The sequence below is a fragment of the Thalia democratica genome, chromosome 7 (assembly GCF_965202585.1).
Source record: "Thalia democratica chromosome 7, ktThaDemo2.hap1.1, whole genome shotgun sequence".
Lineage (NCBI taxonomy): Eukaryota > Metazoa > Chordata > Thaliacea > Salpida > Salpidae > Thalia > Thalia democratica.
The window spans coordinates 38,968,382-38,994,216 of record NC_139171.1 but is presented as its reverse complement, the minus strand read 5'-3'; the positions used below and the strand labels follow the sequence as shown (position 1 = coordinate 38,994,216).

The following is a 25,835-nucleotide window of genomic DNA, read 5'->3' as shown; positions in this document are numbered from 1 at the left end:
TAAAGGAAAATCTTAAATTTAAATTTCGAATGAGTTTAATAAATCATATTTAAAATATTTTTCTTATAAATCAGACACGGAAAAGTTTGCTGAAAGTTGAACTTCCTTTAGTGCAAGACCAGTTTGACAAATTGGACGAAATATTGAAGGTTGCAGAAAATCAGCTCAACTGGGAAGAAGGTTTTACTCTAAAAATTATATACAATTTTTTGTTGTGTTTTAAAACCAATTTGTATACTTTAGCTTCCTATTTGATTTGTTATAAGTTTTTATCTACTTTTTAAACAAAAGAATTTATCTTCATAATATATTTTTCAATAATAATTTATTACTACAATATAAATATTTTAGTACTTTCTAGTAAACCATTTTAGTAATAAATCTAATGTTTTAACTTTTAACATTTAAAAAATTCTATTATTTATTTCTTGTAAACTATAAGAAATATTTACTAAAAATTTAAGGTCTCTAGCTAATAATATTAAGAAGATAAATTTTTAGTAAATATTTAAATTTTGGAAAAAATTGATAATTAAATGTTTGCGGTTCATACGTTTGTACCGGAAATTTTTTACAAAAATTACAATATCTCAAAAGTTAAAGTTAGTTAGATTTTTAAATTCTATAAAAACTGGCTTGTAGTTTGTACTCTGTAAAATGAGATCAACTTGTAAAAATCAAGGTGAACACCCCTATGCCCTTAAGTGTACATATTTGAGGTAGATTGATTAGAAAATACATGAAAAAACAGGTTTTTTTTGTGTCTTAACCTTTTTACGGGACTTATTGAACTCATCAATTTTGATCCCTTATATCTAAAAAGTACTTTGAAAAAAAAAAAAAAGAATACCCTATGACCTTAAGTAATATTTATTATTAATAAATGTAAATTAAAGGGCTTAAGATGAAGTTGTATGCTTTGAGCTGTAAAAAGAATACAATGTTCTTATATAACAAAAGTTTGTTGAATGTAGATTATATATAGTAAGATAAATCTATATCACTGTTGCTGTAATTATAAAAGTATAGCTAAACACCTGGAAGCATAACAATTAATTAAATGATGTTTAGCCAAAGAAATTACTTTGTTAAACAAAATTAACTTTTTTCTTCTTTTTCAACTAAAATTATCTCACAGATGGAGTGCCGTCTACACCGGAACCTGAAGAAGAGAAGGAAGAAATAGTGGTGAAGGATGAGTCGATCAGCGACGTCAAGAGCATCATGATGGACATGATGAACGAACCCAGCCAGGTGTTGCACGAAAATTCCACTATAAAAGAAGAGGAGGAGGACAAGTCGCAAGCTTCTCACCAGTCAGCCAGCGGAAAAAGCGATGAAGGTAGCAGTAGCGGAACAACCAGCAACTCTTCTACACCCGAACCGCCTGGTCCTTGGAATTACGACGAAAACGAAGATTCTAGAACATACGCTAAGTCAGGTGGGTGTGTTTCACTACGTAAATTGCGGAGTTTATAAAGTTTTATAAATAAAAAGATACAAGCTAAAATTTAACTATTTATTGATATTTTTAATACTATACTATTTTATTTATCAGATTAGAAGAATTGGTCTTTGTAGAAAAAAAACTTAAGTAACTTTTTAAGTTTATTCGTATTCTTTAAAAAAACTAGTTTTAAGCGTTAGCTTATTTCTGCTGATGGTTTTTTTCTTTAAATAAAATAGTATTTTTTTATACATGATGACTAATAAAGCTCTTAAAGGTATATTTCTTTTTTAAAAGCGAAAATAGTTAGTATAAACTTCTTTAAAGTTTAGGAAAAATGTCCTTAACAGGCATACAAGTTGTTAATTTAGCTTTTTAATTTAAGTTTATACTTTAAAAGTTTTTTTTTTAAATTGTACTTAAAGCGGAAGCTATAGTTTAAAAAATATAATCTTTTTCAAACATCAAACTTAATTACCAGACATGTGGGAATACATACAATGTGTTCGTGAGGCGACTGAAGACTTGGACAGAAGAGTTCAAATGATCCATGATAACGTTGACACAATTAAAGGAATTATGGACGTAAATTAGCTTACATATATTTTCTATTTATACAATCTGTAAAGTTTGACTATTTCTGTCCTGTATCTATTTAATGTTTTCATATATAATAAATCGCTATGAAATGCTTTTAATTTACAGGAATGGGCCAAAACGCCACTGTTTGAAAGGAAAGCAGTTGGTCAGTCTCTTAATTTGTTGGACCTAGACGGACGACAACTAGCTATAACTAAAAAGTATGCAGTTATCACTGAAGATGGAAATCGAATACATAACTTGGTTAAGGTAGGTTAAGTATGATTATCTCACTTTTTGTTCATATTACTATTTAAATTTCTACTTTATAGGAAAACTTGAAGCTGTTTCGCACGGACGAACAAAATGTCAATTGGAAAGCGTATCTTGCCTACGTAGATGTTCTACTAGTAAAAGGCTTTCACAATTGCATTTACACTTCAATGGTGTACTTTATGGATAACACCGAAGTACGCCAAATTATACTATATATTTTCAATTTACTTAAGTTTATTTAACAAATTAAAATTTCAAACTGTTTAACTATCCCACTATGCTAGGCTTTAGAAAAATTAAACATCTAAATTCACGACTGGTTGTATTTTTTCATCAAACCTTATATACATGTTTTGTACATACATTCAAAGTGTTTCTTTACATGCATTAATGCTATAAAACTGTTTTGAAAGCTAATTAAAATTTTTTTTTTAAACTGTTTACAATTTTGCTGCTTTCGCAGCTTATAAAAACAGTTCTTATCATCTTGTATTATGTGTTTATTATGTATATTTATTAAACATGTGAAATACTTTTCAACTACAAGTAAAACGTTACACACCAAATTTATCAAAAAGTTCTATATTTTTTGTTTAAAACCAAAAATTTTTAGAAAACTTAATTCTAAATTATAAAGTTATATACAGTTTTAACTATTTTATCCAGAGTCACGTACAACCGCTCTTTTTAACTGATTTGACGTTGACTGATTTCAACATGGTGTTCAATCCGTCAATAGACGCTCATGCTCCGAACAGTTTCGTTTCCCTCGTTGAAAGTCTGCTGAAAGATATATTTGAAATGAGCTCACTAATAGAACGAGTTTCTGTCAGTACAGATCGTGTCAACTACCTTGTAAGTATTCTTTTAAGTTGAATCTTCAACATGTTCTTTATGTATTGGTTTACAAGTAATTGTTTCAAATATAATCTTTGAAAAGTTATATATTTTTGTTTATTATGCCTACTTTATATTTGATAAGTGTTTGGTTTTATTTCAACTTTTTTGTTTTCAAATTAATGAAATTTTAGTTTTAAAATTTAATTTATTTTATTGTAAATACCTTCAGCTTTAGGTTTAACTATTTAATTTTTGTATAAAATGCAGTTATATAAAACATTTAAATAAGTTTGTCCTTAAACCATAAGTACTTCATTTGTGTATTTTAGCAATGTCTTTTTCTCTAAAAATAAGTACGCAAAGTAACACATCTGGTCAATCTTTTTATAAAAGTAGGTTATTTATTTATTTCAACAACTTGATTTTATTTTGCATTCAGCCTGACATGGTAGCATCAGACATCCTTGGAGAAGTGAAATCAGCTCTGATGAAAAGAATCAATACAACTTTGTCAAAGGCTTATGAATATTCTCAGGAGTTTATGATCTATTCGAACTTGTGGGCTGACGACCAAAAAGTTTGTATAGAGTATAAGATTATTTTAATTAATATTATTGAATTCGTATTTTTTACTTTATTTAGAAAACAGATAATTTTTTTATGTACTCTTAAACCATTAATGTTTATAGGAGTTGTTAGGTCAGTTTATTACCTATGGCCGCATGTTAACTCCTGAAGACATGGAAAATTTGTTGGCGTGGGGACTTGAAGAAAAAGCACCTACTTTGGAGGCTTTCAGAGAGCAAGTTTGTACTTTATATTCAAAGTTAGAATGCAACGTAATGTGTTAAAACTCAAATGCGAACAAAAAAAAAAAACAACAGATTGACAGCTATGAAGAGCTGCACGATACAATAAGCAAGTTTGCCACCACAGCTACTTTCGATGGCTGGTATCTTGTGCAAAGTAAACCGTTCATTTCTTCACTTCTTAAGATGATCAAAAGTTGGGGTTACATGTTTCAGGAGGTATTTGCTTACTTTTTACCTAGTTTATAAAACCATCGTAACATGTTTATTGTTAAACTGCAACTTAAATAAGTATACAAATTATTAGCTGTTAATACTTAAAATAGAAGTGCTTAAGGTAAGTATGAAAACTTTATTACTACTATTTATTAAGTTGTTCTAAGATTTTTTAACTTTTTTTTTCAGATTTTTTTAGTATATGTTCATTTCCTTCTTACTTACCTAAACTAAGTTTCTTTCTTAAAAAGGTCTAGTATAGAATGCTTTAAAGAGTTTAACATCTATTAAAACTCTTATAAGAATGCAATCATGTAAAATTGTGCTTAATCAAACAGCATCTAATCAACCATGTTACGGACAGTCTAATTGGCTTAAACGAGTTCATAGCAGAAACAGACGAAGTGCTCAATGCACCTTTGCAGAAAGGTGACTACGACGGCCTTGTAAAAGTACTGGCGTGCTTGAACGGAGTGCAGGAACGAACAAATGCCACTGATGAAATGTTTGAGCCTCTCAAGCAAACAATTGAACTATTAAAGGTTTGTTCCTTTTTTGTTGCTGTTTATTTTAAAAATCAGTTTTTTGTTGGTTTTTAGACAGTTTGTTTTAAACTTTAACGAGTTAAATAAATCACACTTACTTAATTTAGTTATGTATTAGCGTATATAGCAGTTAGCATTGTCAGTAAATAGGTTTTTATCTTCGTTCTGTTTAATTTGAGTATTTCTTTTACCTAAAAAGTTTTGAAGGAAACACCTGCTTTAAGATCTGAGTAAAAATTTTAATGACCAAGAATCATATATAAACTAATACATAATAAACCTTTAACTATTTTGTTTACGCTTTACCCACAAATATAAAAGCTAACATAATTTACTTTTAATTCCAAATAACAGAGTTTAAGTATTATATAGTTTTAGATGTTAAAGAGTAATTTTTACTTAATGGTCTCTTACGCCAGGATAAAACGTTTTAATGTTACAGACGTATGATTACGAAATGTCAGATGAAGTTCACAATTTGTTGGAAGAACTGCCGCACAAATGGGTTAATACTAAAAAGTTGGCTGTCGTTGTCAAGCAGCATGTAACGCCTTTGGAGGTAATTTTTACAAGTTATTTTTAGTAACATTATCACACGTTAAATTTGTATTATGTTTTTAGATTATTTTGTTATGACTTTGCCATTTAGTTAAGATGATCATACGGGTTGGTGTAATTTAATATACAAAATAATGGTAGTTGATGTTTAGCTGAAAATGGGTAGAAATGGGTATCGCAACCTGAGTTTGTTTCTCATGCGCTTGTTTACTTGTACTGTAGTGATATTAAATTAAAAACACTTGACGGTTTTATCTTTTCTTTCGATTTTCTGTTTTCTTAACACTACACAAAAAATAAGTGCTAAGAAAAATATATATGCATACACAAATAAATATAAACAACATGATAACTAACAGTATATATTTTTCTAATATATATTTAGACACTTAGAACTGCAAAACAAAACGGAATTTATAACGGAGTGACTTACAAACTAAGCCATTGTTTTTTTAAACTGAACCGTCTTCGAAAAGTTTATGTTTGTTTTATATAGGAAGCAGAAAATAATTCTCGTTTATTCATATACAAAAATAGCGTGTTTCCGTTTAAGAATTTAGAAAATGTGTACTTAAAATAGATAAATACAAACCTTTGCTACATAGTACATACTTACGTTAGTTTTATATAGAATCTTTTATTTTATTACAAATGTATGTTGAATTTCAAATACATAAAACCAAATGTTTTTTAGACGGCTGAAATTTCAAAGATCCGTAAAAAGCTACAAGCATTCGATGTCAAGCAAGTTCAGATTCGTGAGAAATTTCATGCCGACTGCATGCTGAAGTTTGGCTGCCAGGCTCCTTACCGAAGATTGGATGCGTTCAACAAAAAATTAGAAAAACTCGAAAACGACTTGCAAGAAACTTCAGATTCTGCAGAGATTTTCGGAGTAGAAGTTCCAGAGTACCGACAGCTGAAGGTAGTTTTATTGGATGTGTTTATAATAGTTCTAACAGCATAGTTGTCCAGTTTTTTAAACCTGATTTGTATGTAGCAAATTTTAGCTTGCTTTATTAACATTAAATAGTTTAATATTCTCCTATATTTATCAAAAAAAAAAGTTGATATGCACTGAAAATAAATTATAGTAAAATTCATACCAAAGTAGAGCTTTGTATATTAAGTTATTAAAAGACAATTTAGTAATATGAAAATACTGTCTATATAAGTATTCAAAAAGTAACGAGTTTTTGTTAGCCATTAAAATATAAAAGTTTAAGATCAAAATATTAATATTATATTGAGTTTTTCCTAGTTTTGCTTTAGAACAACTGTTAATTTTCTAAAGAGCGTTAATCTTATAATTTAAATTTTCTTCAATGTTAGTACAGAAATTTATTTGTTTGTACAAACCTTGTATTTTTCTGTAGCTATGTTCAACATAACAATTACTTTATCAGTGTTTGTGCTTTGTTTATGTTTTAGAAAATCAAGTACAGCTTTCGCCTTAAACAAAACTTAGCAAATTTAATTTAGGCAACGCGTAAAGAAATCGGTTTATTAAAAGAAGTTTGGGATTTATCAAATCTGGTATCATCCACCATAAGTGACTGGAACCGAACCAGCTGGAACGATATTAATGTAGATCTTATGGACATGGATCTTAAGGCGTTTGCGAAAGTTTGTTTTAGTTAAAAGAACATTATATTAGGTTAAACAGTACAGAAAGTATAATTATTATTAATACTACTTTAGGACATTCGCGTTTTAGACAAAGAAGCCAAAAATTGGGATCTGTACATAGGTTTAGATAACTCTGTTAAAGATGTCATGACAGCTTTGAGATCAGTAAATGATCTCCAAAACTCAGCCATACGCGATAGACATTGGGAAGAAGTCAGAATAGTCACAGGGGTTAGTCAAAATAGTTTGTTTTATTTTTTTTGAAGAAAAAACTGTTTATTAAAAAAGTAATTAAGCTGTAAAAAAGGATGATGTTCATCATAAAACTATCTTTACTAGTTTTTGTTTAACAAACTGACTTTATTACAAAAAATTAAACAGACTAGTTTCACTATGAACGAAAACACCACCTTAAAAGATTTATTGGATCTAAAGTTATATAAATTTGAGGAAGAAATAAAGGAGATTGTAGATAAAGCTATAAAAGAAATGGCAACTGAAAAAGTATTGTTTTTAGTATAGTTTGTATTCTATCTCTTTTTAATTGTCAAAAAGTTTAAAAATTAAATAAATTAAATTTTATTTCGTGCTTTGATAAATTGTTTATTATACAGTATAACTATTGCAAAACTAGTTAATTTTACAAAAAAAAAGAGAAGGCATTCTTAAATTCTATTAAAGTTTAGTCGTTAAGCGTTAATGTGAGATTCATTTGTAGTAATACTTTGGACAGCTTAGTATAGTTTGAACTTTTAAACAAATACTTTTTTAAACCTTGGTAAGATTTCTAAGTTAAAAACTTTTCATTGTTTGATAGCATTTTTATGAGACTTCGTTGAAATCTTTTTGCTAGTATTGATCTTATGTTCAAGTGTCTTACTTAAGCTTTTTTTTAAACCTTAGGTTAGAAATAAAGTTTTACATAATTTTTTTTGTACTACTTCTAAAGAACTATTCAAGCTATACTTTAGAGATTTGTTTTGTTATTTTGTTCATTTTACAATTACTTTTATGAAATTGGTTTTAAGTAATTTTAAACTAAATGACTTTTTGAATACTTATTGATTTATAGCTTGTGATCAGATAAAATTTTCAATAATTACTGTTTAGCTAGGTAATATTGCTAACAAAATTTCTTTCTAACAATATGTTAATGCTAACAATTAATTATGAAATAGATCAAGTCAGTTTAATCTAAAGGTGAAAATAATTTTTAGGGATTTTAAAAAGTTACAAATGTTAACAAAAGTATATTTACTTAAACTTCCCAAAACAACAGAATAGTTTTATTAATTTTGGTAAAATCAAGCAGAGTCAAACAAATTTTAACTGAAAATTATAAATGTTTTATCTGTTTCAAAAAGTGCTTATATTTTTATATCAAAATCAGGAAGTACTGACGAGTTTCAAATTACTAACAAGTGAATAAATAATTACTAATGATTACAGACTATGAAAGAGATGGATGCAACGTGGACACAAATGGTTTTCCAATATCAAGAGCATCCGAGAACAAAAGTTATGATGATTCATTGTTCTGAAGAGTTGCTTGAAACGCTAGAAGAAAATCAAGTCAGTCTTAACTTTTCAAACAACAGTTCTGCACTATAAATTTAATGACGTTTTCAAATGTGTACACGATTAACTTATTTTTCTTAATATCGAAATTCGTACAGGTACAACTGCAAACGCTTATGACTTCCAAATTCATCGGAATATTTCTGGAATCTGTTTCAACGTGGGTTGAAAAGCTGTCACGTGCCGACCAAACTCTTTCAATTTGGCTAGAAGTTCAAAGAACTTGGTCTCATCTTGAAAGCATTTTTATCGCATCTGAGGATATTAGAGCTCAATTAGTAGAAGATGCAAAACGTTTTGACTCGATAGATTCCGAGTTTAAAGGTTTAGTGTGTATATTGATAATTTAGCCACTGAGCAATATATATATACTTACTGTTTTTATTTATTATAGAAATTTTGTCCCATGCTGAAACTACACCAAACGTTATAGAGGCGACTTCAAGACCAAAATTGTTAGAACGTCTTGAAGACATAAAAGTACTGTTATTTTATAATCATTGTTATCTTTTGAAAAATTATTAGTTTTTTAATAAAAGTTTGATTAATTGTTACAAGCGCTATTAGACTTTTGGTAGATTATAGTATACATTTTTTTAATGATTGTATTTTTTTTTGTATGGAAGTTAATGTTAATTTAATAGTTAAACTTATGTAACGAATATTATAAAGTATATACTAAAAGACCTTTAATATATGCTAAAATGTTGTAGTTTCTTTAATCTTTGTTCTTTTTATTGATTAGTTGTAATATAAATATAACATACTTTTGAATAAAAAAACGATATTGTTCTTTATTTAGATATTATAAACCCACAGTTTATAAAAACTAAAATAGACTAAGGACTGCAAGTTTTACTAAATTATCAATTTTTTCAGAATGATCTGACTAAGTGCGAAAAGTCACTGCAAAATTATTTGGAAACAAAGCGATTGGTTTTCCCACGATTCTACTTCATTTCTTCGAGTGATTTGTTGGATATTCTATCAAAAGGAACTAATCCTCCTCAAGTGAGCTGCAGTGTTTTTGTATAAGTACAAGTAATTTAATAAACACTTTTATAGCTTAGTTTCTAAAAAGTGTTACAGCACAAACGTATTTAACTAAGTTTTTAAAATGTGTTATTGATCTTGATCTTATAACTTTTAGTGATTAGCTACTTTCTTATAATAAACTGTGGAAACGTCTGATTTACATCAAATATCACCGACATGGTTGTAGGTAGCAAAGCATATGTCGAAGCTGTTTGATAACACTGTATCACTCAAGTTCAAAGAAGAAGACGGAGTTCAGACAAAGACTGCAATCTCCATGTTCAGCGGAGACGGAGAGGAGGTCCCACTAACTCCTCCATGCAACTGCGAAGGGCCTGTAAGTTAATTCAAAGATGATTTTTTATCTTTAGTATGTATTTTGAAAACTTAAAACATTTATTTGTATTTTATTGTACTTTTTTAGAGTGTGTTGTTGTAGCATCAAGTTTCGTTAGATTTTTAAGATTTACTGTTTGCGCACATGTAATTAAAAAAGCCAGGATAAACGTTAAAGAACTACTTAAAGCTGTTTATCTTTCCAAGATTTATTAAAGCTTAGAACATCGTTGTATGTCAACTTTTTTTTTGTAGGTATCATGATTCTAAGTTGTATAATTAAGAGTTTAAGCTAACTTTAATACTTATCAAAAGAGTTAAGCTTCTGTTTATATACTTATATTGCACTGTTCACACAATAGTTTTACTTAAGTACGCATATAAAATCATCATTTAAGTTAGTTTCGTAACTATACATAAATACAAGTACTTTTTAAAACTTTAGATTTACCGTGTAAATAGCATTCAAAAAAACTTTTTGTTAAGTGTTTAGGTTTGAAAAAGTAATAGATGTGTTATTTTTAGCTTTTTTTTTAGGTTGAAGTTTGGTTAAACCGGGTGTTAGACTGTGTTCGCTCCACAATACGCGTTTCATTAGCAGAAGCTGTTGTCGCTTATGAGGAAAAACCAAGAGATTTGTGGATCTTCGACTTTCCTGCTCAGCCTGCTTTAACGACCACACAAATTTGGTGGACTACAGAGGTATGAACTTTTTATATCGTTTTTTACAGTTTAAGTTTCATTTGTTTTCTATCATAAACCAACAATAAAAACACTTTAAGAGTGTTTAAAATTTAAATTATTTATGACTAAAAAAGTTGTATAAATAAATCACACAATTTAAACTATTTATTGTATCTAATTAAAAGTACTTTAAAAAAGAGTAGCTATATATATTTTTCAATTTATACCACATTAAGTTTTGCTTAACTCATCAATTATTTTTTTATTAGCACTAATTTAAAACACAAATTGCAGGTGGCAATTGCTTTTGCCCGAGTTGAAGAAGGGTACGAGGGAGCCATCAAGGATTATTACAAGAAGCAAGTTCAGCAGCTGAACGCACTCATCGGCCACTTGATAGGAGACTTGACCAAACATGCCCGTCAGTGCATCATGACCATTTGTACCATGGATGTGCACGCCCGTGATGTTGTTGGAAAGCTAATATCGTTAAAGGTTAATTGTGTTTTTATAAGTTTAAAAGTATTTTTTCGTGTTACTGCTAGTGACTTTTATGTTTACAATATTCTAAAATACTTTGTTTCGATTTATCCTTTAAAATACTAATTAAAAAACATAAAGATTATATTAGTTTTAAAATATTCATTTCTTTACGTCTGAGTTTATAACTTATAAGCATGCTTCCAAATTCGATTCTAAAACTGAAAGTAATGGTAATCAGTTTATGCATAAAAAAAGTTTCTTTAACTTGTACAATACTTTTAAATTTCAAAAATTAAAATTTATTAAATACTTTAGGTCGAAAGTGTGAATGAATTTGTATGGCAATGTCAGTTGAAACATCGTTGGAATGATATGCAGAAACATTGTTTCGCTAATATTTGCGATGCGCAATTTCGATATTCTTATGAATATCTGGGAAATTGCCCTAGATTGGTTATTACTCCTCTTACTGACAGGTATCTTTTGAAAATTAACTTGGAACTATTTTTATATTTTTTTAAAATGCACTTTCCAGTAAGAATGTAAAATTTGTACTATTTTTTCGCTAAATAAAAAAATAAATAACCAGTGTTTTGGTTTAATATTAAACAGAAATAAATATGATGAACTTTTTAAAACACTTTGTTTTGTAGTATTTTCAACTATCTGACTAGTTATAAAATAACATATTTGTTGCATGTATTTTGCTGCATAAATGTAAAATTAGTTCTAGCGAAAGTCGACAAACCAGTACATTTCAGAGAAAATATGTTCTTAGTCAACAATTTAAAAAAAAATATTTTTTTTTTTAGATGTTACATTACTCTCACGCAATCGCTTCATCTCATTATGGGCGGTGCTCCGGCGGGACCTGCTGGTACTGGAAAAACTGAAACTACCAAGGATCTGGGCCGGGCTTTGGCAATTATGGTTTACGTTTTTAACTGCTCGGAACAAATGGACTACAAGTCTTGCGGTAACATTTACAAAGGTCTGTCTCAAACCGGAGCTTGGGGCTGCTTTGACGAGTTTAACCGTATTTCTGTGGAAGTTTTGTCTGTAATTGCAGTGCAGGTATCAAAATATTTTTTAACAACTTGTATACTCTTTTATAATATATGTTTTAATAATTCGTACTATGTTTAAATGTATGTAAATTATTTTAAGCTCATACACCTTTACACTCATAGCACAATAAAAATTTCAGGTGAAATCAATCCAGGACGCGATAAAGCACAAAAAAACAAAGTTTATATTTCAAGGTGAGGAAATATCGTTGGTGTCAACATGCGGCGTGTTTATCACCATGAATCCCGGTTATGCCGGTCGTACCGAGTTGCCTGAAAATTTAAAGGTATATTTTGAACATGTCCATAAAGTACACTCTATCAAGACAAATTAGCTTTATAGTTAACCAAACGCAAACTAAATACATTTCTTGATAACTGTAAAAACCGTAAACTAGTTTGCATTATCTAAGAATACTTTAATGTAAGTTTATTCAAAAAATGTGTTGTTGGATTTGAGTATGTATTTTTCTGTATTCATGAATAAAAAAATAAAAAAGTTTAAAGTAATTGTGTATTCATTGGTAATATAAATGAATGATAAAAACCTTAATACCGATGTAAACTAACCACTACATTTTTGGCAGGTTTTGTTTCGACCATGTGCCATGGTTGTGCCTGATTTTGAACTGATCGCCGAAATTATGCTGGTTGCTGAGGGTTTCACCGAGGCGCGTCTACTCGCAAGAAAGTTTCTCACATTATACACTCTGTGTAAAGGTCTTCTGAGTAAACAAGATCATTACGATTGGGGTTTGCGTGCCATCAAATCCGTGCTGGTAGTTGCCGGCCAACTTAAAAGAGGCGATAAGGAAAGACCTGAAGACCAGGTTAAATGTGGTTTTGAGTTTTTTTCTTTCCATCGGAATGTTAAGGATTTGATAAAAAATTAGTCACAGTTGTTTATTTTGTCTCGATATAAGTTATTACTTGAACCTTATAATGTGTTAAAGTTTTTGAAGTTTGACGAATTTAAGATAAGAAAATGACTTTTAAATCATTCATATGCAAAACCGATTGGTGTTACATTTGCACGGATGGTACTAACACCTAGTATTTAACTCTATGCATCCCTAATTCTAAAAAGACACTAATGCAATGTGTCACTCGTTCATTTCGGACTAGTCTCCTACAAAACGCTTTACTTATTTTTTAATGAACATCAAATTATTAACTATTTTTGATTAAAAAAATGTTTTTCTTATTAAATTTTTATGATGTTTTATTGTAGGTTTTGATGCGAGCTTTAAGAGACTTCAACGTGCCAAAAATAGTTACTGACGACGTTTCTGTCTTTATGGGGCTTATTGGTGATTTGTTTCCTGGTGTAAATGTACCACGTAAGCGTGATCTACAGCTTGAAAGCGACTGCAAAAAAGCTGTTTTGGTGAGTATATCATTTTTTCGGTAATATTAATTTAAAATGATAAATAAAACAAATGTGTTTAAATTTAAAGGATTTGGGTCTGCAAGCTGAAGATAATTTTGTGTTGAAACTTATTCAATTAGAAGAACTTCTCTTTGTTCGTCATTCCGTGTTTGTCATTGGCTTTGCTGGAACTGGTAAAACAAAGGTAGTAAAGTTTTTTTGTATTGCCTTTTAAAGTAGAGTGAAACTGTTTTTCCTGTACTAATATTTTTGTTTACCGTCTTAAAAAAACTAAACTCAGGTGTTAAAATCAATGAACAAGTGTTATCAAAACCAAAAAAGGCGGCCGGTATGGGTTGATCTCAATCCAAAAGCGGTGACAAACGACGAGTTGTTTGGTGTCATCAGTCCAGCTACTCGTGAGTGGAAGGATGGCCTCTTTTCTAACATAATGAGAGACTTGGCCAACATCAGCCATGATGGTCCTAAATGGATTGTTCTCGATGGTGACATTGATCCTATGTGGATAGAGTCACTTAATACTGTCATGGACGACAATAAGGTTGAATTATTTTTTATTTTGCTATTGTTTTTATGGTTGTTTAAGTTGTACGTCCATAAATGTTTCCTAAAAAACGGTAAATTACCTCTAACTGTTTTTTTCATACATATGGTGTATAAAAACTTGTTAATAACTTTTTTGTATTCATAGATTTTAACGTTAGCTAGCAATGAGAGAATTCCTCTTACACCTTCAATGAGACTCTTGTTTGAAATATCACATTTAAGAACTGCTACTCCAGCTACTGTATCCCGTGCTGGCATATTGTATATAAATCCTCAAGATCTTGGCTGGAATCCTGTTGTTAGTATCTTCAATAAAAGTTTTCATTAAGATTTTAAACATTTAGAAAAATAAAACATTTCTTGTTCATACTTAGATTCTATCATGGCTAGAAACAAGAGTTGCTGTAAACGAAAAGACAAACTTGAGCATATTGTTTGACAAGTACATTCCAACTGTCATTGAAACATGCAAGACAAAGTTTAAGACTATCACACCTATTCAGGATATTGCAAAGCTTCATGTAAGTATGAAAATCGTTTGTACATAAGTATTTAAAAATTAATTTTATAAATATATTTTTAAAATTTTTTTCTTGTTCTTTATCAAAAACGTGCTGATAAAACCTTAACTTTGTTTTTAGATGTTGACACACTTGCTCAATGCTCTTCTTAAGTCCAATGTTCCAAATGATAGTCCGAGAGAAATTTATGAACTTTACTTTGTTTTCTCGTGTGTTTGGGCGTTTGGTGGTGCTCTCTTCCAAGATCAACTGGTAGATCATAGGTAAGGATAAGCAAATGGTATGTAGAAATAATTTCAAAAGTTTTTAATACTTTTAAGTTTTCTACAGGTTAGAGTTTAGTAAATGGTGGGTTGGAGAGTTTAAAACGATAAAGTTCCCTCCAGGTGGAACTGTATTTGACTATTGTATTGATCACAATGAGTACAAATTCGTTCCATGGTCTCAATTCGTTGGAGGTTTTGAGTTGGATCCCGAATTACCTTTGCAAGTAAATTATATTTTTTACCCACTTAATTTACCGTCGTCTAAATATTATTAATCGTATAAATTTAAAACTTTTTTTGTAACTTTTTTCATTCAGTTTTATACAATGTCTGTTAAATGAACAACTACTTCAGGCTTCTATGGTTCCTACAGCAGAAACTCAGCGCATAAGATTTTTCCTTGACACTTTGATGGAAAGAAGCATTCCATGCATGCTAGTTGGGAACGCAGGTACAGGAAAAACTGCTATGGTGCAGAACAAACTGCAGGATCTGGATGATAGATATATGGTGCAGAATGTCCCGTTTAATTTTTACACAAGCTCAGCTGTGTTGCAAAACGTGCTTGAAAAGCAGCTCGAAAAAAAAGCTGGTAGAAATTTTGCACCTCCTGGAAACAAAAGGTATTTTCGGGCCCTAGTTACCTTTATCTTAAATATAATATATATGAAAAAGTTGTATAATTAGTTTGTTTTACTTATTTCTAAATTTTAATAGAATGGTGTTTTTCATTGATGATATGAACATGCCTAAAGTTGATACATATGGAACAGTTGAGCCGCACACACTTATTCGGTTTCTAGCTTTTATATACTAAGTTTTAGTTTGTTACTATTTATTCAGTTTAAAGTAAAGTATGACTTCGTTTAAGCATTTGATGCTGGAGTGTTTTTGAATAGATGCATAAATATTTTTTTGTAAGTATAAAGTATGAAAAACTTCTATCAACAAAACAGGCAGCATTTAGATTACAACCATTGGTACGATCGGCAAAAATTGTCTTTAAGAGACATCAATAAGTGTCAGTACATCTCTTGCATGAATCCTACCGCTGGAGCGTTTACTATAAATACGAGGTTACAAAGACATTTCTGCGTATTTTCTGTTGATTTCCCACAAAAGGTTGGCATAACTATATTTTAAATAGAAATTACAAATGCTTTTTATAATGAACATATTACTAAAGTTGTACTTCTAAACAAAATCCATTTTTTTTGTTTTTAATTATCACACTATTTTAAATATTTTAGTAGTTTTCTTAATAACAAACTACAACTAAGTTAGTATATGAGTTCAAGACCTTTATGTTGTATTTTTCAATGTTGCATGAGCGTTTTGTAGTTATTTTCAATTAAAACTCTTTCGAACATTTAATAGCTTTTAAAACATAAGCAAAATTTAGTTATATAAAATCCGCACAAGGTTTTCAATAAAAGTTTAAGCTAAATATATTCATTAAAACAGGAACCATTGAATACTATATACAATAGTATAATCAAGCAACATTTGATAATGAAAGGTTTTCCGAAAATTATGAGAAATATGGGACCTCAGTTTGTTAACGCAACCTTAGCGTTACATCAAAAAATGAGCACACACTTTTTACCAACTGCTATAAAGTTCCACTACATATTTAACTTAAGAGATATCACTAACATATTCCAGGTTAGTTAGCTTAAGTATTTTTACGTATGAGTCCTAGAACCGAAATTAACTCGTGTATTTGTTTTAATACACCTTAATTGTAAATGTATTTTGCTGAAAGTTTTACTTGCTAAGATATTCTGAAGCATAGATGTTAAAGTGAAAATTAAATTACCGTTAAGGGGCTCTTGTTCAGTAATATTGAGAATTTCAAGACAACATTGGATATGTCTCGTTTGTGGGTTCATGAAGTTACTAGAGTTTACGGTGACAAGCTTGTTAATTCGGATGTAAGAGTTTTTTTTGTAGTTTATAACATAGAGGTGTAAAGCAAACAATGTTGTTTACCGCCTATTTAACAGGACTTAGAAACGTTTATGAGAATAAGGAATGAAGTTGCAGGCAAGTCGTTTGATGGTGTGGAAACTGAAAGTCTGGTTGCCACGCCTCACATGTTTTATCACTTTGCTAACGGTATGGGACATCCTGAATACGCTCAAGTTTGTGGTTTTCAACTTTTTAAAATTAGTTTTGCGTAGTTAAAATCGGTTCAACGTTTTCATTGTACTAAAAGAAAAAAAAAGTTCTCATCTTTATTTTATGGAAAAAGTATTTGTCCTACGCATAAAAAAGTAGTACAAATTTTCCATAACTCAGACTAGTTCAATTTTCTTTTCCAATTTTGTTTTAATAAAAGGTTTTAAAATATCAAGTTATTATGTTAGTTTTATAAACAAACATATTTTTAGGTACCTGGCTGGGAAAAATTAAGTAAGTTGCTTACAACTGCGCTGAGCTCTTACAACGATTGGAATGCTCAAATGAATCTGGTTTTGTTTGAAGATGCAATGGCACATGTGATTAGAATAAGCAGAATTCTTGAGTCTCCTCGAGGAAACGCCCTTTTAGTTGGTGTTGGTGGTTCAGGTAATAAAGTATTTATACACTTTAAGTTTAACATAATTGTTGAAATTTGTACAAAGTTTTATATTATTTATTGGTTTAGCTAGTTTTTCTAGCGTCTATGTTTTTTTTCTTTATATCTAAAAACAGATTTTTAAAGTAACACCTTGTTTAGTTATAAAGAAAAATCCATAGACGCTTCAGAAGATTAAATAAATTAATAAATATTATTTACTTTGTTCATCTCCCAACAAGTAAGTCGATTCAGTAGGATATTAATTTTTAGTAATATTAAGGTATGTCATTTTTTTATTTTTATAGGTAAACAAAGTCTTTCCCGCTTAGCTGCTTTTATTAGCAGTTTAGAAGTTTTTCAAATAACACTAAAAAAGGGCTATGGAATGATGGATTTAAGAGCTGATGTGTGCGAACTTTACTTGAGGGCTGGACTAAAAAATATACCAATAATGTTCCTACTCACGGATGCACAGGTGTTTTTAGATTACAGTATAAACAATTAAAGTACATTGTAACTTTCTTTGATATGAAATAACAGATTGAGATTTATTATATTTTTGATGCCTTTCTTTGTGTTGCTATCAAAGTATATTTGTTTGATATTTTTCAAATTTTAGGTTGGAGATGAGTCGTTTTTGGTTGTTGTAAACGACATTCTTGCTTCTGGGGAAGTACCTGACTTGGTACCCGATGATGATGTCGAAGACATTATGCTCGCGCTGGCTCCAGTTGTGAAATCTCTCGGTCTCGAAGAAAACAGGGAGAACTGTTGGAAGTTTTTCATAGAAAGAGTCCGCAAACAACTTAAAGTATATAAAATTATAAAACTAAAAAAAGTATGAGCAACTAAAATAGATTTTATTTTCAGGTCGTTTTGTGCTTTTCTCCAGTCGGATCTACTTTACGCATTCGAGGTAGAAAATTCCCAGCTTTGGTCAATTGCACGCAAATTGATTGGTTCCAGGAGTGGCCAGAAGAAGCGTTGAAAAGTGTCAGCCTGACATTTTTGCAGGTAAGTTCTGGTTAATTTTAACCTGTGATTTTTAAATACAAAAGTAGTAGACATTTAAATTTCGGCTAGTTAGTAGAAAAACTTTTCATAACAGTATTAAGTTGTTTTAGTTTTTTACAAACTAATTTTTGTTAGTTATATACAAAACAAAGTAAATAGTTCTCTATTATAATTTATTTTACTGCAATCAGGTTTTTCATTGTACACCAGAAAATCTGCTTTACACTTTATATAATATTTTAGAATTTTACAATAACTAGTTTTACTTTTTAACAGGAGATTGAAATTATAAGTTCCGAATATAAACCATCCATTAGTCAATTTTTGTCATTTGCACATACGAGTGTAAATGCTGCTAGTCAAAATTATCTACAAAATGAAAGGTTTGTTAAGAAGTAGCATATATCGGCAAATGTTTATTATTGTTGTAGTAGTCATATTATATATAAGTGCAATGAGTGTATTGTTAATGTATTCTCAAAACAGAAGAAAGCCTTTTCAATTATGTTTAAAAAACTTACGTTGTTATATTAGGTTTTATTGAATTACTTTCATTAGATCTTATCTTAGTTAAAAACTTTACTAAAATGTATTTTTATTATTTTTGAAATTATAAAGATTTATTATGACTATTGACATGTGTTAGCAAAATAATTTTTCATTACAGACTTTTGAACTGAATTTAATTTTTTTAGTTATTATTACCAAAAAAGTCTAACACTATTTTTTTTCAGACGTTACAACTACACCACGCCAAAAAGTTTTCTGGAAGCTATTGCTTTATACAAGCGTTTAATGAACTTGAAATTCTCTGAGCTTAGAGCTAAAACACTTCGTCTAGAAAATGGTTTGAAGAAATTGAAAGACACTTCTGAAAAGGTTAAAACCTAAATACAGCTTTAAAACCTAAATATTTGAACTGATTTACATAGTTAACAAGTATTAATTTTAGTCATGTACGTGTTTTGTTAGCATTTAATAAGTTTTTAGAAGTCTTTTGGTTTTTTGCGTTTAAGTTAATACATAATTCTTTAAACTGGTTGTAAAAAAATTCTGAACGCTACAAAATATAGTTATAAATATTAAATATAGTTTAAGTATTTTCACTTGTTATGGTATTTTAAATCTTAGTTGTACGATAATGTGTTTTGATTTTCAATTACTATAAATATTTTTCCATGCATTATAGTTTTGTAATGCTTGTTTTAGTTGTCATTATCTAATGCTTTATAGGTAGATGTAATGAAAGAACAACTTAAAGTTCAAGAAATTGAGCTGAAGCAGAAAAATGAAGAAGCAAATAAACTTATTCAAGTTGTTGGTGTCGAAACAGCTAAAGTAAGAAATAATCTGAATTTTCAATTTAAAAGCTGTAAAACTATAGTATATCTATTTATTTTAAAGTTTCAAATAGGTTAATAAAGGTTGATAAATAATTAAAATTATATTGTAGGAATTGTTTAAAAAAAGTCTGAATTGTGTCAATTTTCTATGAAGTTTTAATATAGAAAATTTTAATTGCAAAACTCTGTATTAAAAAATATGTTAATATTTTCATTGCGTTAAAATATTTGTTTAACTTCAAGTCGTTGTAGAAATTAAAAGACTGTAAAAGATAAGTTAGTGATCAAAAATTTAAGAAAAATCTACAAAAAGTTTTTAAATTATTGACACCCAAAATTTTTTAGTTGTATTGAACTTCTTTAATTGAAATTTTAAAAAACATCAAGGTAAGCAAAGAGAAAGAGGTTGCTGATCTTGAAGAGCAGAAAGTCAGCGTTATTGCGAAGGAGGTTGGGCTGAAGCAGGCTGAATGTGAAAAAGATCTTGCTGCTGCCGAGCCTGCCCTTGCTGCTGCTGCTGAAGCCCTCAACACGCTTAACAAGGTTTCTGTATTGCTTTTTAAAGTTGTCTAAGTTGTTTTTTTTTTGCTTCTGACTGATGAAAGTCTTACAAATAAGTATTTCTAAAAATAAATTAGGGATATATGGACAAAGTAGACTTAGTTGTCTAAGATGACTATAGTAATAAATTGCCATTAAATATGCGATAAATTAAGCAACAAAGATGTGAATAAGGTTTTGTTTTAAAGTAACTTAATTCATAAACGTACAGAATAATTTGACTGAGTTGAAATCTTTTGGATCTCCACCACAAGCTGTTGTAGCTGTGTCTGGTGCTGTCATGGTGCTCTTGTCTGGTAAGAATGTCCCAAAAGACCGATCTTGGAAAGCTTGTAAAGTTATGATGGGAAAGGTAAAATATTAATTGTTTTCCAGTTCGTTTCAAAAAGTTTAACATTAAAGTACCTTTGGAAAATTTAAGAAACGTATTTCAAAACATTGTGAAATTTTTTTTAAATGTCATACTAAATTTATATAGCAACTTTCTTTTAATTTAATATCTATAACAATTTGTTATCAAAATTTTATACAAAACATCATTTGCAGTAAAGTTTAAGTTTTTATATTTGTAATAAACTTAAGATAAGTTTATAAGAATATAAGATAAGCTGAAATATTTCAGGTGGACCACTTTTTGGAATCCTTAGTGACTTACGACAAAGAAAACATTGACCCGAAAGCTATGAAGGAAATAAAACCATACCTTAGCAACCCAGAGTTCAACCCTGATTTTATAAGAGCAAAAGTTGGTTTTCAAAAAACGCATAGTAAATATCAAATTATAGTTTCCAAAGCTACTGTTTTCAAATGATTCAAATCTTTATTTACGTTATCTATTAAGCTAATGTTTAAAATAAGTTTATTTTACCAAAAAAAATATTATCAAACATTTTTAAGTCATCTGCTGCAGCCGGGTTGTGCTCTTGGGTCATCAACATTGTGAAGTTTTATGAGATTTTCTGCGTGGTTCAACCAAAAAGAGTTGCTCTTGACAAGGCTAATCAAGAACTAAAAGTTGCTAAGGATAAATTAACCAATATTAATGCAAAACTCAAGGTAAATAATCTACTAACTATTTTAATCAAATAATACTAAAGTATTAATTAAACACAAGTACCATAAGATAAGTCTTACAATATTTTTTTTAAATATAAATATGAAATTGAGATAATAAGTCTTTATAAAGCCATCAACTTAAACAAAATACTTCGAAAATTGTAATAAAATTATTTGACTCTTATTTTGAAGGAGGTTTGTTATTTTAGTTTATTAACGTACATAATTATTTTTATTAATTTTATTAAAATCAAGGATTTTTATTCGTTCAGACTTTACAACGCTTTTTATAGGAACTTGACAACAACTTAGCTGAGTTGACTCATAGATTTGAAGAAGCGACAGACGCTAAGTTGAGGTGCCAACAAGAAGCGGAACATACTGAAATGGTGATAAGTCTTGCTAACCGCTTGGTGGGAGGCTTGGCCTCGGAAAACGTCCGTTGGAAAAAGTCTGCCAATGGCTTCCGACAGCAGATTCTCAGATTACCCGGTGATATTTTGATTGTCACAGTGTTCATTTCGTATGTCGGATACTTTTCCAAAGCTTACAGAAATGACTTTTTAAACAATCTTTGGATGCCATTTTTAAAGCAGCAGCAGGTAAAAACTAAAAATAAAACTTCAATATCTCACTTTTAATAAAACTGTTTCAACAAAAAATAAATTTAGGTTTCTATTCCTATAACTGAAAACGTAGAACCAATGACTGTCTTAAACGACGCTGCCGACTTAGCATCTTGGAACAACCAAGGTCTGCCTTCTGACCTTATGTCGCTTGAAAATGCAACCATACTGACAAACTGTACTCGTTGGCCATTGATTGTTGATCCTCAGCTACAAGGAATCAATTGGCTTAAAAACCGTTACAAGAAAAATCTCAAGGTGGTGCGTCTTGACAGAAAGGGGTTGGTAAATAATTCTTTAGATTTTTTATAGAAATTTAAGAAAAAAAAAAACTTATTTCATTTCTAGGTACCTAGATGTTATAGAAAAGTCAGTAGGTGCAGGAGATACCGTTATAATAGAAAACATTTTTGAAAATATTGACCCTGTACTTGCTCCAGTTTTGAGTAGAGAGACTATTAAAAAAGGAAGGTAAGTAATTTTATATATGCTAAGAACATTTAGTGTTAATCAATTTGTTTCCGCATGTATATACTAATTTACTTTACATACTTTGTGTTGACTTTGAGTACTGTAAAATATTTTTCAAACTAGTATATTTAATTTTCCTTTCAAAAATTTTGAACAAAACTTAATTTAGGAAAGTTTTTAACAAAAAACTAAAATTTTAGTTTTTTACTCATACAACTTAATAACTTAAAATTTTATTTTTTGTACTTGTTAATAATGCAGCTAAACGCATTGCTTATTTTTAATTTCTTTTATAACACTAATATTTTCTAGCGTATTTTTTAATAGTGAATTTTTTCAGGTACATAAAGATAGGTGACAAAGAGTGCCCGTACAATCCTAAGTTCAAACTTATTTTGCAAACTAACCTAGCTAATCCGCATTATCAAGTAATTGTTTTATATATAATATGTGTTAAAAGCTATCATTTTAAAAATATCTATTTAAATTCTAAACAACTATTTCAGCCTGAAATGCAAGCTCAGTGTACATTGATCAATTTCACAGTTACTAAGGATGGTTTGGAGGATCAACTACTTGTGAATGTAGTCAAGCGTGAACGACCTGATCTTGAGCAAATGAAGGTAAAATGTTTTATATATGTTTTACATTTATGTTTGTTTATATATATAAATACAAATCTTCAAGAGTTAACAATTCTTAACTGAGTACTATGCAAACTGTTGTTTTTATTTATATATTTTTTGTGTATATCTAAGTGTGTAAACAAATAAAAGCGTATTTGTTTAGACTTTCCTGACAAAACAACAAAACGAGTTCACAGTAACATTGAAAAATCTAGAAGACTCACTTTTGTCTCGTCTTTCTAATGCATCTGGAAACTTCCTTGGCGACACAGCTCTTGTTGAAAATTTAGAAACAACCAAACAAACTGGTTACTTTCCGTAGTTTCAAAATTACTACCAAGATTGTTTATTAGCAAGTTTTAAAGTTTATCTTTAAAAATTTATCTTTTATAACCAAAGTTGTATTTTTTATTATTTTTTTGTAAAAAAAAAAACAATAAATTAACGTGTTAAAAATATGTTTTACTAAAAAACTAGTATGTAGTTCTAATTGTCCTTCCTTTTGACTGTTTTCACTCGATAAGTTTTAAAATTATTTTTTATTCAATTTTAACGTACAAGTTTTACAACTTTTTAAAAAACTAAAAATGTAAAGTTCTTAAACAACATCAAATTTTGTGAGTAATTTTCAGGGCTAACAGTAAAGTTTTTATAACAAACATAAAATTTGAAATATTTTGCATGAGTAAAGAGAAACTAGATAGTTTTATTAAAAAACTAAAAATTAAACACAGCTAAGGAAATTGAAGTTCAAGTAGCAGAGTCAAAAGACACTGAAATAGAATTGAACAAAGCGTTTGAGTCATACAGACCCGTTGCTGTACGAGCTGCGATACTGTACTTTATTTTAAACCAGCTGAATGCTATTAATCCTATGTATCAGTTTTCTTTGAAGGTATGTTTTATTTTGTAATTAAAAGCTCATCATAACTTATTTTTTATTTTCTCTTACTCATTTTAGTAAAAAAATTTCAGCTTGGAATCTATTTATTACTTTTATTTAAAAGAAAGTTTAAGTTTAGTTTTTCTATTTAAAGTTTTAGCTGTTTGAGTAGTATGAGTTAATGATTGTTTAAAGATTTGAGTTATTTGTTAGAGTCAAATATTTTTCTATCAAGTTTAAACTTTTTAATAAGCAAAAAAAAGTAAAAAACACGATAAGCATTTTAAACTTTTAAATAATATAGTGTATGTTCTTTACTAAAATTAATAAATTATCTTTAGTTACCATTTATTTTTAAGTTAAACTTTTAAGGTTACATAGTTACACTGTATTATCTTTGTTTTTAGCTAAAGCCATATTTAAGGTGTATTTAAATTTAAACATTATAAAACTATTTTTTCTTAATTGTGTTGCTTTCTTTAATTTTAATTTAAACTTAGTATCTTACCTGGACAAGACGTTAAAAGGTATCCGGGATGTTCGACTCGATAACCGAAAGGTTTTTTCGTGCACCAGGTCCTAGGACCAAATATTTTGAGCGTATTTTTTGTCGTTCAATAAACTATATATACCTTATTGAAAAGCTTTTTTTTTCAAAAATAATTTTACTTTTGAAAGTTTTATATACAAGATTATGTTATGCTTTCTTAACAACAGCATCATAGTTTGTGTATTTTTTTAGTATCCTAAAACATTACCATGTATTTTTTTATCAGGCATTTAATGTGGTGTTTGAAATGGCGATGTCAAGAGCAGAAGAGACTGAAGATTTGAAGGAGAGAGTATCAAATCTGATTGAAATGACTACATGGTGTGTGTATCAATACACCAACCGTGCTTTGTTTGAATGTGATAAACTAACTTACACTTCAAAAGTTGCCTTTGAGGTATATGAAGTACTAAAGCAGTGTTTTATTAAAATAAAAAAATACGACTAAACTGATTTAATTTGTTTTTGTTCAGATATGCATTGAGTCAAAAGAAATAGATCCCATCCAACTTAAACATCTCCTTGTTTTCCCGGTTAAAATCGAAGGTACTAGCCCTATATCTTTCTTTAGTGATTGGTGCTGGGGAGCTGTAAAGGTAAATCGTGTTTTTAAACTGTAACTGAAAGTAGTTATTCTTCTACCTTACACCTTTTTTTGTTATTGTTTTATTGTTGCCAGTAATATAGCTCTCAGTCGATCATTCAACTGTTATTGCTTGTTTCAGACTTTGTCAGAGATGGAGGAATTTAAGGGTCTGGACAAAGACATTGAAAGCGGTGCAAAGCGCTGGAAAAAGTTTTCAGATAGCGATTTACCTGAAAAAGAAAAGTTTCCGCAGGAGTGGAAAAACAAATCTGCAGTACAGAAGCTTTTGATTATGAGAGCTCTAAGACCTGATAGAATGACTTATGCAGTCTCGTAAGTTTGAGCTATCATGAGATTTCTGAAATGTTTAAGTAAAAAAGTACTTTTTACTCACTCTTTTTGTAAAATACTATTGCTTTAACGACAAGCTTCATGAAGAGTTTTGTAAAAATTGCATTAAAAGTAATGATGCACTAATAATATATTAACAATATTTACTATTACATAAAAACCAAGTTATAGTAGGATTTAATGATGATTTACGGTTTAAGAGTTTATAAAAAATGTAAAGTTTAAGGTCACTTTAATTCAAAAGGTGTATGTAGTGTACTTAGATACTATAAATTATTATTTTTTGTTTGTTCTTATATTTTTTCTTCCTTGATTTCTCACTATCATTATGTATATCTCAGATTAAGAAACATTTAAGTTATATGATTTTTGAAGTAATTTGTCTTCCAAAAAGTTTTTC

At 29.3% G+C, this 25,835-nt stretch overlaps 1 protein-coding gene across 1 annotated transcript in view; it reads left to right on the top strand.

The window, feature by feature from the left end:
• LOC145841354 (dynein beta chain, ciliary-like) overlaps positions 1 to 25,835 on the top strand; it is a 44,042-nt gene that overhangs the window by 10,210 nt on the left and 7,997 nt on the right. The window contains exons 18-76 of the mRNA XM_082948716.1: positions 75 to 180; positions 1,929 to 2,032; positions 2,153 to 2,296; positions 2,359 to 2,496; positions 2,969 to 3,157; positions 3,582 to 3,719; positions 3,832 to 3,948; positions 4,027 to 4,170; positions 4,506 to 4,709; positions 5,155 to 5,271; positions 5,965 to 6,195; positions 6,753 to 6,896; positions 6,972 to 7,130; positions 7,281 to 7,403; positions 8,349 to 8,471; positions 8,576 to 8,801; positions 8,872 to 8,957; positions 9,357 to 9,488; positions 9,700 to 9,849; positions 10,386 to 10,550; positions 10,827 to 11,027; positions 11,331 to 11,491; positions 11,828 to 12,089; positions 12,223 to 12,369; positions 12,670 to 12,912; positions 13,314 to 13,469; positions 13,540 to 13,656; positions 13,753 to 14,013; positions 14,164 to 14,316; positions 14,393 to 14,539; positions 14,660 to 14,802; positions 14,870 to 15,029; positions 15,160 to 15,428; positions 15,523 to 15,600; positions 15,762 to 15,927; positions 16,270 to 16,470; positions 16,632 to 16,739; positions 16,812 to 16,949; positions 17,199 to 17,376; positions 17,674 to 17,843; positions 17,988 to 18,179; positions 18,239 to 18,382; positions 18,659 to 18,765; positions 19,117 to 19,261; positions 19,616 to 19,720; positions 20,113 to 20,268; positions 20,498 to 20,638; positions 20,909 to 21,031; positions 21,184 to 21,342; positions 21,636 to 21,944; positions 22,014 to 22,249; positions 22,317 to 22,439; positions 22,780 to 22,867; positions 22,946 to 23,062; positions 23,229 to 23,373; positions 23,800 to 23,960; positions 24,725 to 24,895; positions 24,972 to 25,094; positions 25,224 to 25,417. Of these exons, the coding sequence (XP_082804842.1) occupies positions 75 to 180; positions 1,929 to 2,032; positions 2,153 to 2,296; positions 2,359 to 2,496; positions 2,969 to 3,157; positions 3,582 to 3,719; positions 3,832 to 3,948; positions 4,027 to 4,170; positions 4,506 to 4,709; positions 5,155 to 5,271; positions 5,965 to 6,195; positions 6,753 to 6,896; positions 6,972 to 7,130; positions 7,281 to 7,403; positions 8,349 to 8,471; positions 8,576 to 8,801; positions 8,872 to 8,957; positions 9,357 to 9,488; positions 9,700 to 9,849; positions 10,386 to 10,550; positions 10,827 to 11,027; positions 11,331 to 11,491; positions 11,828 to 12,089; positions 12,223 to 12,369; positions 12,670 to 12,912; positions 13,314 to 13,469; positions 13,540 to 13,656; positions 13,753 to 14,013; positions 14,164 to 14,316; positions 14,393 to 14,539; positions 14,660 to 14,802; positions 14,870 to 15,029; positions 15,160 to 15,428; positions 15,523 to 15,600; positions 15,762 to 15,927; positions 16,270 to 16,470; positions 16,632 to 16,739; positions 16,812 to 16,949; positions 17,199 to 17,376; positions 17,674 to 17,843; positions 17,988 to 18,179; positions 18,239 to 18,382; positions 18,659 to 18,765; positions 19,117 to 19,261; positions 19,616 to 19,720; positions 20,113 to 20,268; positions 20,498 to 20,638; positions 20,909 to 21,031; positions 21,184 to 21,342; positions 21,636 to 21,944; positions 22,014 to 22,249; positions 22,317 to 22,439; positions 22,780 to 22,867; positions 22,946 to 23,062; positions 23,229 to 23,373; positions 23,800 to 23,960; positions 24,725 to 24,895; positions 24,972 to 25,094; positions 25,224 to 25,417 (9,338 nt within the window). The remainder of the gene's footprint in view (positions 1 to 74; positions 181 to 1,928; positions 2,033 to 2,152; positions 2,297 to 2,358; positions 2,497 to 2,968; positions 3,158 to 3,581; positions 3,720 to 3,831; positions 3,949 to 4,026; positions 4,171 to 4,505; positions 4,710 to 5,154; positions 5,272 to 5,964; positions 6,196 to 6,752; positions 6,897 to 6,971; positions 7,131 to 7,280; positions 7,404 to 8,348; positions 8,472 to 8,575; positions 8,802 to 8,871; positions 8,958 to 9,356; positions 9,489 to 9,699; positions 9,850 to 10,385; positions 10,551 to 10,826; positions 11,028 to 11,330; positions 11,492 to 11,827; positions 12,090 to 12,222; positions 12,370 to 12,669; positions 12,913 to 13,313; positions 13,470 to 13,539; positions 13,657 to 13,752; positions 14,014 to 14,163; positions 14,317 to 14,392; positions 14,540 to 14,659; positions 14,803 to 14,869; positions 15,030 to 15,159; positions 15,429 to 15,522; positions 15,601 to 15,761; positions 15,928 to 16,269; positions 16,471 to 16,631; positions 16,740 to 16,811; positions 16,950 to 17,198; positions 17,377 to 17,673; positions 17,844 to 17,987; positions 18,180 to 18,238; positions 18,383 to 18,658; positions 18,766 to 19,116; positions 19,262 to 19,615; positions 19,721 to 20,112; positions 20,269 to 20,497; positions 20,639 to 20,908; positions 21,032 to 21,183; positions 21,343 to 21,635; positions 21,945 to 22,013; positions 22,250 to 22,316; positions 22,440 to 22,779; positions 22,868 to 22,945; positions 23,063 to 23,228; positions 23,374 to 23,799; positions 23,961 to 24,724; positions 24,896 to 24,971; positions 25,095 to 25,223; positions 25,418 to 25,835) is intronic.